This window comes from Ochotona princeps, chromosome 23 (genome assembly GCF_030435755.1).
Source record: "Ochotona princeps isolate mOchPri1 chromosome 23, mOchPri1.hap1, whole genome shotgun sequence".
In the NCBI taxonomy this organism is placed as follows: Eukaryota; Metazoa; Chordata; class Mammalia; order Lagomorpha; family Ochotonidae; genus Ochotona; species Ochotona princeps.
Window position 1 is genome coordinate 12645157 of NC_080854.1, and position 13896 is coordinate 12659052.

The 13896-nt window shown below is 52.4% G+C and overlaps 1 protein-coding gene across 1 annotated transcript; it reads left to right on the forward strand.

The window, feature by feature from the left end:
* The first annotated feature begins 4126 nt into the window (after positions 1 to 4126).
* On the forward strand, positions 4127 to 9857 carry MCIDAS (multiciliate differentiation and DNA synthesis associated cell cycle protein). The gene is made up of 7 exons (XM_004583701.2): positions 4127 to 4515; positions 4609 to 4705; positions 4891 to 4982; positions 7787 to 7859; positions 8272 to 8495; positions 9068 to 9178; positions 9339 to 9857. The coding sequence occupies exons 1-7, from the start codon at positions 4399 to 4401 to the stop codon at positions 9777 to 9779; spliced, it is 1155 nt and encodes a 384-aa protein (XP_004583758.2). The 5' UTR covers positions 4127 to 4398; the 3' UTR covers positions 9780 to 9857.
* The last annotated feature ends 4039 nt before the right edge of the window (positions 9858 to 13896 follow it).

The window sequence follows — 13896 nt, forward strand, 5'->3', positions numbered from 1 at the left end:
TTTCTGGGGCCGTGGCCCAACCTCTCCCATTGCCTCAGAAACGTGCAGTGTTGGTCCACAAAGAGGACATCCTGCAGATTGTAAATAATGTACAATTACAGAAACTAGGACGTTTATTTATTTTGCTGAGAGCACAGAAGCCGGCTCGCTCAGTTGTCGTCCAATAAACAGGCTTCCTGTTGTGATCCATCCTGATGCCTTTATTGTCGAGAGGTTCCTGGGGACTGTGCACCCTCGGGTCCAAAGGGTGCTGTGGTGGGGGGGGGGGGAACAGAACACAGCTGTGCAGGCTGTCCAGAGGAACCAGATGAAACACACACGGGTGCAGTGGGTCCCCTGGTACACTGATCTGGGTGTTGGAATGCTTTCTGGGCCCTGGTGAGCATTTCAAGGGGATCATGGTTACTTCATGATCACGTGGCTCACCTACGCATGTGGCTCCATCCAAGAGGCCAAGGTCTTGGGCTCACTGCACACTTGCCTGGCATGTATGTTCAGCATGCCTTGTCTTAATCTGGCAACAGCTCCAGAAAGCAGTCTGTTATCTCACTGGACAGTAGGGCCCAGAAAAAAAGGCAGGTATTTGAAGGCAGGCAATGTGAGTCCAGGGCTCCCTTCATGAACCACATTGCTAAACTTCCTTTGTTCATAAGAGCTATTTTAAGAAAGCTCTTAGGGCCCAGCACAATAGCCTAGAGGCTGCTAAAGTCCTCGCCTTGCACACACTGGGATCCCATATGGTCACTGGTTCTAACCCTGGTAGCCCCACTTCCCATCCAGCTCCCTGCTTGTGGCCTGGGAAAGCAGTCAAGGACGGCCCAAGGCCTTTGGACTCTGCACCCACATGGGAGACCTGGAGGAAGTTCCTGGCTCCTGGCTTCAGACTGACGCAGCACCAGCCATTGTGGCCGCTTGGGGAGTGAACCATCAGATGGAAGATCTTCCTCTCTTGTCTCTCCTCTGTATATCTGCCTTTCCAATAAAAATAAAACAAATCTAAAAAAAAAGCTCTTAGAACATGAATCTAAAAGATAGGTTCATGTCGGTGCACTTTTGGAATCCATGCAGTCTCTTCAAAATAGACACTTGGTGTACTTCGGAAAGAATCCTTGTAGCTTTCTGCAAATGTTCAAAAACTTTTTTCCTGAGGTGTGTGACAGATAAGTTACCTATTCAGGGCTCTGCGTTTGATAGGAGCTGGTAAAGCATGTGTTTGCAAAGCCAACCCCCTCCTTCCCTCCAGTCATGTTCTAGATCTCTTTTGACAGATGGGAAAGCTGGAGCTGAGAGAGACAAGGCCCGCCTGAGTCAGGTGGTTCTTCAGCAAGCTTCATTCTCACAGTGGTGAATCTGCTGCAGGCTAGCAGGCTTGGCTCCTTCATCGCCACACAGAGTTCTGATAAGGGTTGCTGGGAACCTTAAGTGAGGTTACACTTACGCAGGGATGCAGCCTGATCCCCATACTGGACAGCACCAGAGTAACCGGTGAACAAGCAGGTCCAGCAGCCAATTTGCCAGGTGGCCTGAGACAAGTCACATCTCCTTATCCAGGGCTCATCTGGCCAAACAGGAACAACAGTCACCACCACACTTATTTGATAGGGCTGAGGTGTGGATGAGATGGTTCGTGTGGTGCCTGCACATTGCAAACTTGCAGGAAATGAGGCTCAGAGGAAATAGATGGAGGGGTTATGTAGCACAGCTTGGAGCAAAGGTATAGAGAATGCAAATACCGGACAGTGTTAGCAATTGGCGGCTGAACACTGGCACATTTTTCCATGATTAAAGAAAACTTTGCAAAGCTTTTTTGGGGGGACAGGGGAGAGAATCCCAGTCATGCTGAGTAAATAAACACATGCAACTGATATACATAAACGGCAAATAAGCTTGAACTCAGAGACTTCTTTTTACTTCTCCCCACAGTTCATCTTCCAAGTCCCCCTCCAGAGCCTGGGAGCCCAGTTTAGGTTCCCAGTTCCCTAAGCTGGAGGTCTAATCCCTAAAGGGAATAGGAAAAAGCTGTTTGTGTGTGTGGGGGGGGCAACATCACCTGTCCCAAGTCCCAGCCCGTCTCGGGGCCTCAGCCCGGCTCCTGCAAAAGAATGGCTTTGGGGCCCGGCGGCGTGGCCTAGCGGCTAAAGTCCTCGCCTTGAAAGCCCCGGGATCCCATATGGGTGCCGGTTCTAATCCCAGAAGCTCCACTTCCCATCCAGCTCTCTGCTTGTGGCCTGGGAAAGCAGTTGAGGACGGCCCAATGCATTGGGACACTGCACCCGCGTGGGAGACCCAGAAGAGGTTCCAGGTTCCCGGCTTCGGGTCGGCGCACATCGGCCCGTTGCGGCTCACTTGGGGAGTGAATCATTGGATGGAGGATCTTCCTCTCTGTCTCTCCTCTGTGTATATCTGGCTGTAATAAGATGAATAAATCTTTAAAAAAAAATGGCTTTGGAAGAAGTTATCTTTGCTAAATTACCTACTCCATTACTCCAGTCAAATCCCCTACAACTCCACTCCTCTCAGATTTTAGAATTCAGAACCACACCTTTCCAGTGCCCGTGGCTTCAGGTACACCTCTTGCACAGTGTCTGTATTTTTTTGCTCCAATTCAGGACTCACTGATGACTTACTGCAAAAATACTAGTTTGTCCCAGAACACCTGTGATGATTTCCACATGCAGAGAGCTGCCCAACTCATTCAGGATGGGAAATGAGAAGGATGAAGAGGGACCAGTTGGTGGGCCACGCTACTCCTGAATCACACAGAACCAGGAGGTGGGAAGCTCAAAGTGTAGCTGAAAAAGACTGCTTTAAAACAAAATAACCCCGACCCGGCACCGTGGCCTAGAGGCTAAAGTCCTCGCCTTGAAAAGTGCCTGGATCCCATATGGGCACCAGTTCTAATCCCAGCGGCCCCACTTTCCATCCAGCTCCCTGCCTGTGGCCTGGGTAGGCAGTTGAGGGCGGCCCAAACCCTTGAGACCCTGCACCCACGTGGGAGACCCAGAAGAGCTCCTGGCTCCTGGCTTCGGATCGGCGTAGTACCGGCTGTTGTGGTCACTTGGGGGAATGAATCATCGGACAGAAGATCTTCCTCTCTGTCTCTCCTCCTCTGTGTATATCTGACTTTACAATAAAATAAATAAATCTTAAAAAAAAAAAAACCCAACAACATGACCATATCCATATCAAGCACTAATCACTTCATAGAACTCCCTCATCTTCACAGCAGCTCTCCGGAGGTCAGTCTCCCTGGTTTACCTTGAAGACCTGCCGCCCAAGAGATCTGTTCCTCTGGCCTCCAAAGCCCTCTGACCCTAAAGCCAGGGCCCCTCCCATCTACCAAGTCACGCCCAATCGGGCGGGCCAACCCCATTGTCTCTGATCCTGCAGCCAGCGAGAAGTCAGAGGCCTGCTATGGGGTCCCAGCTCTACCCTGCTAAGACTGGCTGGTTTCTCGATGCGGATAAGGGGCGGAAAGACGTCCAGGTCTCTTGGAAGGAGGACCTTTCGCCACAGACTAGGAACCCAGGCAAAAAACAAACAAAGCGCCCAGTAGGTGGACCAGCCAGAGGCTAGTGGATGTGTTTGAGGGATCCCCTCCCCTTCCTGGGAGATGCTCTAAATTAATCTTGTGTTGTAAGGGCTGTGCTCAGGCGCCAACTGCCGGGAAAGTGGATGGCCAGGGGTGCGAGACAGGGCTCTGGGCAGCTGGCCAAGAGCGGCTAAAGTGGAAGGGGATGAGAGGGACCCGAGTCCTACCCAGGTTGGAAGGGAGAGAGGAGTTTCTGCAACCTGGGAGGCGGAAGGTGCTAGGATTTACACTCTAAGTCCAGGTTGGCAAAGCAAGAGCCCGGCATCTGGTTTCGGCGAGTGTCGCTCCACTGTGATTTCGCGCCTGGTGGCGTGGCAAGAAAAGGAAATACAAATCATTCCCTTTTCCACCGCTGCTCGTCTGTGTCCCCGAAGGCTGTACCTCGGGCTGAAGACGGATGGGAGTTGAGACTATCCTGTTTTTTTTTCCCTTCCTGTGCGCCGCGCGGCCGGGGAGGCGGCGGTGGCGCCAACGTTCGCCCAAAGGGCGCTCGCGGGCCGTGCCCCGCGCTCGCCGCTCCCAGGGGAGGCGGCGTTGCCAGGTTGGCTTTAACGCCTCCGCCTGTGCGCAGATTGTCCCGGGCTGAAGGCGCCACCTCCGGGCGCTCTGGCGCGAGCCGCCCCTCCTCCCGCGTGTCCATCCTCCCGCCGCTCCTCCTCGGCCGCCCCTTGGCTCCTCCCCGGCCACGCGCCTGCCCCGACCTCCAGCCGCCTTCCGAGGCCGCAGGCGCCGGGCGGAGCACAAGGTGTAAGGCGGCCCGCTTCATCCCGGGCCGCCGCCTCCGAGCAGTCGGCGCGGGAGGCACCATGCAGACGTGCGGAGGTGGCGCCGCGGGACGCCGGGCTTTCGACAGCATCTGTCCCAACAGGATGCTGGAGACGCCCCGCCGGCCCCTCGGCAAGCCAGGGACGTTGGACAGGAAGGTGGGGGCTGCTGGCCGGGGCCGGGAGAGGTCTTCGGTGTTTCTGCAAGCCTTCCAGGGATAACCTGCGTTCACGCTTTCTGTACCCGGCTAGTTCGCCTCTCCGCTCAAGTTCTTTCCCGGATGCAGCGGAGGCAAACGGGTGTTGGTGTACCAGGATCCCCCCGACGCGGAGTCTGCAGCGCTGCCAGGTGAGCTCCGTGGCACCTGCGCGCGACCCCGTGGGACCCCGTGGCTCTCCGCGCCGGGTGGGTGCGGCGTGCTCGCGCGGCTCCGGAGCGCTCCTGCTGCGTTTCCCCCGGCCCGGGCTCCCAGGTCCTGGAGCCTGGAGGCTCAGGGGCCGCGCGGCGCAAGTCTCTCGGTCTCCCTCGCGCAGCCCTCACCACCATAGACCTACAGGACCTCGCCGACTGCTCCTCGCTACTCGGGACCGACGCGCCGCCTAGTGATAACCCGGCCGCCTCGCAGGTACCTCCCCTGGGTCGCGCGGAACTTGGTGGCGGCTGATAACCCACATCACACTCCGGGTGGATGCGAAGGCTCGCCTCGGGCTGGGGGCGCAGGCACTTTCAGTCGGTCGGGTAGGCGGCGAGGGGGAGGAGTGTGGAAAGGGGGAGCAGAAACCTCAACCTCCCATATCCGAACTTCCTCCTCCCTCCTAGTGTGTTCGGAAAGCTGCATTTCCTGAGCTGTTCCGACGCACTTAGTGCAATGGGACTCACCTGGAGGGCTCCCCTGCTTGTCTCCTCTGCTTCTAGGAGTGATGACAAGATTGTCCACTGAGGGGCCAGGCTCCCGGGATAGGGTGGGCGGAAGCAAAGCTGCAAGCGCAGCTCGCACCTGAGCAAAGGAGGCGCGCTTGGTCTATTCTACCTGCAACCCCTTTCCGGCCATTAACTCGCCGTTCTCACCCCGCGGCTGCCTAAGGAGAGCAGGAGTCCACGGATGACTTCCCTTCAAAGCTGGAAAGGAGGAGCTTGCTTGTGGGGAAACGGGAAGGATGCCAAAGGAAGAAATCTGAAAGAGAAGGTTCCATCAACGGACGGGCGCGGTTAAGGCAATCCTTTCGCCCCTTTCTAAAGCTCTGGTCGGAACCATTAAGGACATCAAGGAATCTGACCTTTCTCTCCTCCCATCCCTCTTCTTATTTCTGTACCACTCCTTACTCGGCCCCCCAAGCCCCGGGCGGGTGTAGCAGCCTCCCAGTTCTGGAATCGTCGATGGAGTTCCAAGTACCTAGAAGGATAAGAAGTTGGCCAGCTGCAGTTCACACCAGCTTCCTGGTGGTCAATGCTGGGGCCACGAGGTCCTTGGGGAGGCAGACCCAACACAGAAGACTCGAGAAGGTGCAAAATAAACACCTCCTGCGTTCGTGTCCGAGCTGGTGGTGGAGCAGAACTTCGGAAAGAACCTTGAGATAGAACCCTGGGGGAACTTGGGGTAGGCGGTTGCTGAAAGCCGGGATTTGTGATGCCAGGAATGGAAACTGGCATTTTTCCCCCTCTCACAGAGACCGTGTAGTTGTTGTTTTTAGACCTGGGTACTCAAACGCAGATACCTGTCAACTTCCCGGGAGGCCAATGACACTCCCCTACCCCAGCCTGTTTATTTTGCTGGTACCCAAACCCGAGGGGACTCTCGCTGATCTGTTTGCTACAGTATAGACAACACTCGCTTTTGACATCTATTCTGTGTTCCTAGCCTCCCCCCAACACACACACACACTTTGTGTTGCATTTGGAGAGATGCCAAGTTTGTTTGGGGAGGCAGTACTTAAACTTTGGCAGCTCCCCTCTCCTTATAGCCTCTGTGTCCTCTGTGTGAAGACTTTCAGTTACATTTTAAAAAAATGTTTGTTTCAGAGAGAGGGAGAGGGAGAAATATCTTCCACCCGTCTGCACACCATAATTCCAGGGCTGGGGGCAGGACAAAGCCAGGAGCTTCTTCCAGGTCTTCAATGTGGCTGCTGGAGCCCAAGTGCTTGAATTATCTACTGCTTTCCCAGGTGTATTGGCAAGGAGCTGGGTGGGGGGTGGAGTGGTTGGGGCTGGAACAGATGCTCAAGCACTTGTCCCGTCCTCCAGTGCCTTTGCAGACACATCAGCAGGAGAGCTGGATTGAAGTGGAGCAGCTGTGCCACCAAGCAGTGCCCACATGGGAAGCCGGCGGTGGCGTGGCACTGCAGCTGGTGGCTGCAGGACACAATGGCAGCTCCCCTTTGCCCGCCCCCCCCCCCCAGTGTCACTCTTTTTTTTTGGAGGGAAATTGATATTGGTACCTACTGGGATGAGAATAAGCTTTTAGCCAAAATAGGAAAAGAAGGACTTTGGGGGAATAGCATGAATAACAGAGGAATCAATGTTTCTGATGGGCGTTTGAATGTACACCATTGCCCTCAGGTCATTTGCAAACAGAGAACTTCCACCGAGGAGCCGAGGAAGGAGGATGAAGATGCTTGGCTAGCCTTGCACAAGGCCGGCTTCCTCAGGGTCCCAGCTTGCCGAACTCGGCGACTGACTTTGGGCTTCTCAAACCTCCCTGAGCCTCGGATTCCCCAATGGCACAGAGGCATCCTGACCACGATTTAAGGGAAACAGTAGGCTCTTGGACCTCTAGCCTTCTACCACCCTCTTCCTCCTCACGCCTTACCCCTATCTCCCCACCCCCAGACATCGTGGGGGAGCCCAGGAAGGCATTCGAGCTGCCTTGCGTTTTGGGAAACTTGCGGGAGCAGCAAGTGCTACACCTGCTGCGCAGAAAGCTCCCTCGGGCCCCCTTGGCGTCCTTGGAGTCCTAGATCTTCGCTTCCATTTTCCCTTGTTTAGCGGGGGGGGGGTGGGGGGGGTGGGGGAAGGCGTTGGCCTAACTGGGCCTAACTGGGGGAAAACGGCTTCAAGGGACTTGTCAAGGGCTCAGAAAGGCCATGTTTTCTGCTAGAGTCGCGGCTCCTGGCTGGGTCGGGGTAAGTCGGCGTGGGCATTCGGCGGCCACAGCGTCTGGTAGCTTGGGGTGCCTGTGCGGGCAGCGTGCAAGAGCCCTTTGGGCTGCAAGCTGCCTCTGGCTTTTAGCCCTGGGGAAGAGGTAAAACTGCGGGATTTCGTCGCCTCGGTGGCGCTTAGGGTTGCAGGTGCGAGAGTCGGCGATGAAGGCGAGTGCACTGTAGATCCCTCCCCCCTGTGCCTTGGCCCTTGGAGGGCGTCTGTCCCGTATTCAGAAATCCGCAGTGGTCCTCCTCGACCAATCACCTGGATCTTGCTCTGCGTTTATTTTAGAACCACTCCCTGCCAGCCGAAGGGGACTTGGATCTGCAGGATTTCCGAGACGCGGTGGACGACCTGATATCAGGCAAGTGCAGTCCTGGTGACAGGCCCCAATGGCTGCAGGTGCCCGTTCCTCTGCCTGCCTCCCCAACGGCCGGCTGTTTCCGAGTCCATGTTAGTGAAGCTGGTGAATCCAGTTGCGTTCACGGATTCTGTAAGTGATGAGCTCTAGGTTCCCATACTGGGGGAACCTGTACCCCTGGGGCGAGGGCGCTTGCCGGCTTATGGATGCGAGTTCTAGCCCAGGCGCAGTGCGTGATTTGGTTCAGGTCAACTCACCAGGCACATGTGGGCGAGATAGCACAAAGCGGCCTCAGAATGGCAGGCCTTGCTCAGTGGAGGGTCACCCGCCTGAAGAAAAGTTTCAGGGTAAACCCTACCCAGCCCGGCGAGGCCCGCCCCAAACGGCCAATCCAGACCCTCTCTCTCTGCTCCAGACTCATCCTCGTTGATGTCACCTGCCCTAGCCGACGATGGTTTTTCTTTCTCTCCTTGCGACTCGTCGCCCTTCGAACCCTGCCTCTCCCGGCCTCTGGAGCCGAGGGCCCTGCCGTCCCCGCCGCTGTGCCCCCAAGATGTGCCCCCGCCAGAGCAGTACTGGAAGGAGGTGGCCGACCAGAACCAGAGGGCGCTGGGGAACGCTCTTGTGGAGAATAACCAAGTAGGGACCCGGGGCTGCCACCAGGGATCCGCCTGCTACCCCAGGGGCGTGGACGCAGGCAGCAGTGGGGTGGCCTGGGTGGAGGTGGTGACCCCTTGTGTGTCAGAACCGGTGGCTTGCTGAGGGTCCACGCAACTGCGGGTCCCACCCCTTTTCCACCTACTCACCAGATTCTTCATGGGGTCTTGTATGTGTGCGCTGACCTTCTATGTGCTTATACAACCACCTTCTTTCTATGTAATATATCCATTGAGCTAGTTCAGTCTCCCTCCCCATTTCACAGCTAAGCAAGGTGTGGGGTGGTTGAAATTCAGAGGCAGAATGTGCAGGCTGCGCTGCCCTACCCTTGAGGACTTATCTGATACATTTTGTTCAAAAAACTTGTGGAGGGGGGGGGGACACAATAAAGTTCCAGCAATGGTTTATTAGTCTCGCTATTGGCCATGCCCTCGGGCCGTTGCCCAGTCGCTGCCCTGCGGATCTGGGGGCGGGGTCTCATTCCTGGAGTCAAGGTTGAGCGCGCGGGGCGGGGGAGGGGGCCACTGGCTGTACGTTGGGGTCTTCCCCTACAGCTACACGTGACCCTGACCCAGAAGCAGGAGGAGATTGCCTCGCTGAGGGAGCGGAACGTGCAGCTCAAAGAACTCGCCAGTCGGACCCGGCATCTGGCCTCGGTGCTGGATGTAAGTGGGGGCGCGGGTGTGAGGGACCCAGCGAGTCCTAGGACACCGACCCACCGCCCTGGTCCCCTGGCCTGGGAGAGGATCGGGCGGCTGGCGCGTGCGCCCGGCTCCAGCGAAGCCTCACTGGCCTCGGGGCGGCGCTTTTCCTCGTCTTTCGTAGAAGCTGATGATCACGCAGTCCCGAGATTGCGGAGCCAGGACCGAGCCCTTGCTGCTCAAGGCGACAGCCAAAAGGAGCCTGGAGGAGCTGTTCAGCGCTGCGGGGCAGGATTGCGCTGAGGTGGACGCCATTCTGAGGGAGATTTCCCAGCGCTGCGATGAAGCCCTCCAGAGCCGAGAACCCAAACGGCCCCGGCTGCAGCCTGAGCCCGCCAGCGCGGACAGCTTGCCCGGGAATCTGCACGGTGCCTTCCGGGGACTGCGCACCGACTGCGGCCAGGGCGCCTTGAACCTGAGCTACAGCGAGCTGGAGGAGGGCGGCTCCTTCAGCACGCCCATCCGCAGTCACAGCACCATCCGCACTCTCGCCTTCCCTCAGGGCAACGCCTTCACCATCCGGACAGCCAGCGGCGGGTACAAATTCCGCTGGGTCCCCAGTTGACCTGGGGACCGGTTTCCCCCAAAACACTGCCCTGTGCTGAGCGACCCAAGCGCCTGGAGTCGCTGTAACCGTTTCCCTAACCTTAAGTGTCGGAAGCATCCTCCGCACCCCGCAGGGCGAGGGCTGCCCTGGAACCCGATCATTGTTGTTGTTTGTTTGTTTGTGTTTTAATCAGGGGCCAAAAAAAAAAAAGGTCTTTTCCCCGGGAACCATCAGCTCCAGCTGGGGCAAGCGGTGTCGCCCCTTCCCCTTGCACAGTGAAAGTGTATTGTGTGTCCCAGGCAGTTGTTAAAGTATTTATTTTTAGCAGCTTTGAATGGTGCGCTTTTAGAGCAGGAAGGGATTTAGAAACCACTCCATTCCTCATATAATTACAAGCCGCTCCAGAGCTGCAGGAAGTCAAAGGAGGCCAAAAGGTGACTTTTCCACCACGCAAGCGCTGGTGGAGCCTTGCGCTGCTCTCCCTCTCGGGTGAAGGAGGTCCGGGGCCCAGAGGCCCGGGCTTAGCGTCGGCGTCCCAGCGCATCGCAACCCGCAGTCCTGGGAGGACGTCTGCGTTCGAGAATCACCGCCAAGAACTTGTCTTTGAGCTGCCCAAGTGGAAACGCAGGAGAGGGAGGTCCCAACAGTTGCGTTAGGAAACTACAGATTGTCACAGGCAGCTAGTGGAGCTCACCGCCACAACAGCTGCTCAGTGCGCTTGTTTGCGGGGATCCTTCAGGGCATCGCGCAAGACTGATCATCAAGGCTCGCAGGAATTATAGGCACCGTTGTATTTGGGTGAACGCAATAACCATGGGCAAAGCAAACTCAATCCAGAAGAAATACTCTCCCACCCCATCCCAAACCAATATGGATATCTTAAAATAGCGACAGGCTTATCTGTTTGAATTCTACAGATAAAACTGGTGTGGCTGTGCCTGCACATCCTGTTTTACAATTCTTGACTTTATCCTCTAAAAAAAAAAAAACCCAACTCAGCACGTTATTGAATTGCTTTCTCTGTGACTTTTCTGCTGTTCCCACTTGTCTGGGCTTCCCGTTTCTACCCGGTTCTGAAGTCACGTGAGTGGCATATGTCAAGCCTTGATTTGTGCCAACTGCCATGGTCCTCGCTCCTTCCCTGGGGTAAGTTGCCAACCCTGCTACCCCTCCAAGCCAGGCAGGCTGTCTGAGTACAGGTCTCAAGTAACAGGTGACGGGGTAGGCTGGTAGAGCCTGCTCCTCCAGTTTGTCCTGTGTGCTGTTATCTGGTGATTTTAAAATGTGATAAAATAAACCCTCATATTTCCTCATATTTTGATTAATAAATGGATTCCTACAGAAATTCAGTGGAGGGCTCAGAAATTTTTTTTAGAAGCCCAGCTATGGGTTCAATATTGTTCAGAATCAGAAAAGATAAAAAAAGAGAGAAATAAACAACAGTTTTTAAAAAAAGTTTATCTGAAGTCTTATTTCTCTTTAGGATCTTCATAATGTATTTCCACCTTTAATGGTGGAAAACTTTAAGCATTATTCATAGGTATTTTTTCTGTATGTCTTACTGAACTTCAGATCATAGCCCTTGTAGCTGTCATGTCGGGCATTAGTAATTCCAGCTGCTCAAGTACCTGAGGGGAAAGCTCTTATGAGCCTCTGGGATAATAATTAAGTCATAGAGTTTAAAATTGAATATCAAGCTGGCATTGTGGCAGAGCGGGTGACAGCCAGCAGGAGGTGACCCCTGGAGGCAAATCCAGGGAGATGTAGGTTGCAGAACCTTGTCCTGTAAGGTGGCGGTCCCCCTTCCTCTTCCGGTCCTCCTCCTCTTCTTCTCCTTCCCCTTCCTTCCTTTTTTCCTTTTAATGCTCCCTCTCCTCTCCTCCTCTCCTCCTTTTCCTCACCTCCTTTTTCTCCAGCTGCTCCTTTTGCTTCTACTTCTTTATTTTTTTTTAAATTTTTTTTGCAATCCTCAACCTGCTTTCTTTTTATTGAGAATCATTTACATGTCTGAAAAGCAAATCGAGAGAGAAACAGAGAGTGAAACAAAGGAGAGAAAAATTGAGTGAAAGAGAGATCTTTCTCTGGGTTCACTGCCCAAATGTCCTTAACAGTCGCAGCTGCACCAGGCCAAACCCAGGAGCCAGAAGGTTCATCGGTTTTCTAAATGGATGCAGGAGCCTGGTTACTTGGGCTTTTTTTTTTTCTTTTCAAAATTATTATTATCATTTTATGATATAGTTCCATAGGCTCTGGGATTTCTCTAACCTACTCCCCAAGTCTCCTCCCCCCACTGAGTTCCTCTATATTATTACTATAGTATAGTTCTTTGTAAACAATCATATGTCCATCATTGTGGGCATGGACAATGGCAGAGTCCAACATCCTGTTAAGATAAAGTTAACAGTTCACTGGGAGTCCATATGTGGTCTGGAAGTAGAGATGCATACCACATTGTATCCTCACATCTGGATATGACAGACTCCATTACACAGTTATTATACATCCCCTTAAATGAAAAGCCACAAACAAAATCAATAACAGGAAGAAAAAAGAAATTAATACCATTAAGTTATATAACATGCTGCCAATTAACTAACATGTCACTGAAGAAATGGAAAACAAAATTAAGACCCTTCTTGAAGAAAATGATGATCTATGAGTCAGTGAAGAATTTAATGATAAGAAACAGTTTTAAAGAAACTAAATTAAAAAAATCAAAATCCAGAGATATAGTTTCTGCTGATCTTCGTTAATGAGATGTGTCTCCTGTAGACAACAAGTAGATGGACTTTGTTTTCTTAATCCAGTCTACTAATCTATGATGTTTGATGAGTTTAATCCATTAAATTCGGGGTTAATATGAATGGGCTTTGAGGATACTGAGATACTGAAATTGAAGGTGGTTGTGAAAATGTGAACAGACCTATTGGTGTAACGTATTAAGGAAGTCCAACACACCTGGCCCTTCTGTGCGGGAGGCGAGATTGGGACCTAGTCCCTACTTATAATTAACTTCAAGTCCATAAAGTATTTGAACATCTGTGGTTGAAAATTACAATTCCATCAGTTTATAATATTAACTAATGATATATTTACATCTATATTCTTGCATAAAGCAGAACTGAGGCAATGTAATGATTCTTCATTTTTCCCCCTTAACTTGCAGGGCTAACAGGATTTTGGTTTTTGTCCCTAACAGATCTTTCTCTGATAAGTCACCTTCTCATGCTTGTATTCAGGAATGTCATCTTCATCCAGGGCCTCACTTTATCTGAGTGAAGTTGGATTCACCCATGTAGTTGTTAAGATCTCATTCATTATCTAATTGTTTACATCATTTAAATGAATCTAAAATTAGATCCTTTGTAATGAAAGCGTATGGGACTGATGTGGCACAGTGGATACTGGCACACCAAATTGGAGTGCTGGTTCCTGTCCTGGCTGCTCGAGTTCCTATCCAGCTGCCTGTTGATGTGCCTGAGAAAGCAGCATTAGGTGCCACCCCATGGGACACTGGTATGGAATTCTTGGTTCCTACTTACAGGCTCAACCTGCTCCAGCCATTGTGGCCATTTGCGAAGTGAACCAGAAGATGGAAGAGCTTTCTCTCTGTGTTTCTCTCTCCTATCATCCTGCCTTTTAACTAACTAAGTAACTAACTAACTAACTAACTAAATAAATAAATAAATAGATTTCTTAAAAAAGGAAATCTATATGAAATCAGACAATTAAAATGGAGTCCCTTTATGATAAGGAGATCAACATAGTGGACTAGAGCAACAATTTGCTTTGATCCAATCATTCCTAAACTTAGAGACATAAACCTTCCTTTAGGCAAACACCTGTTCAAACTTGCTTCGCTGACAACTATTTCCAATATTTACTTTAAGCTGCTTAGCACAACACTAGGTAAATCAGACATGACCATTACTCACATTTAGTCCTATTGTACTGAGAAAAGAGACTCCACAGATTTACTTAAGATCTATATGAGCAGCCAAATAGTAATGAGGAATTGCATTTAGTATAAAATGTGGAAAATTTGATTATTTCTAAGCCATGGTTGAAAGTAAATATGGTCAAATACCATATTCTGTGAGTGATAATAATAGCCTGGGTACTTGCATAAGATCAT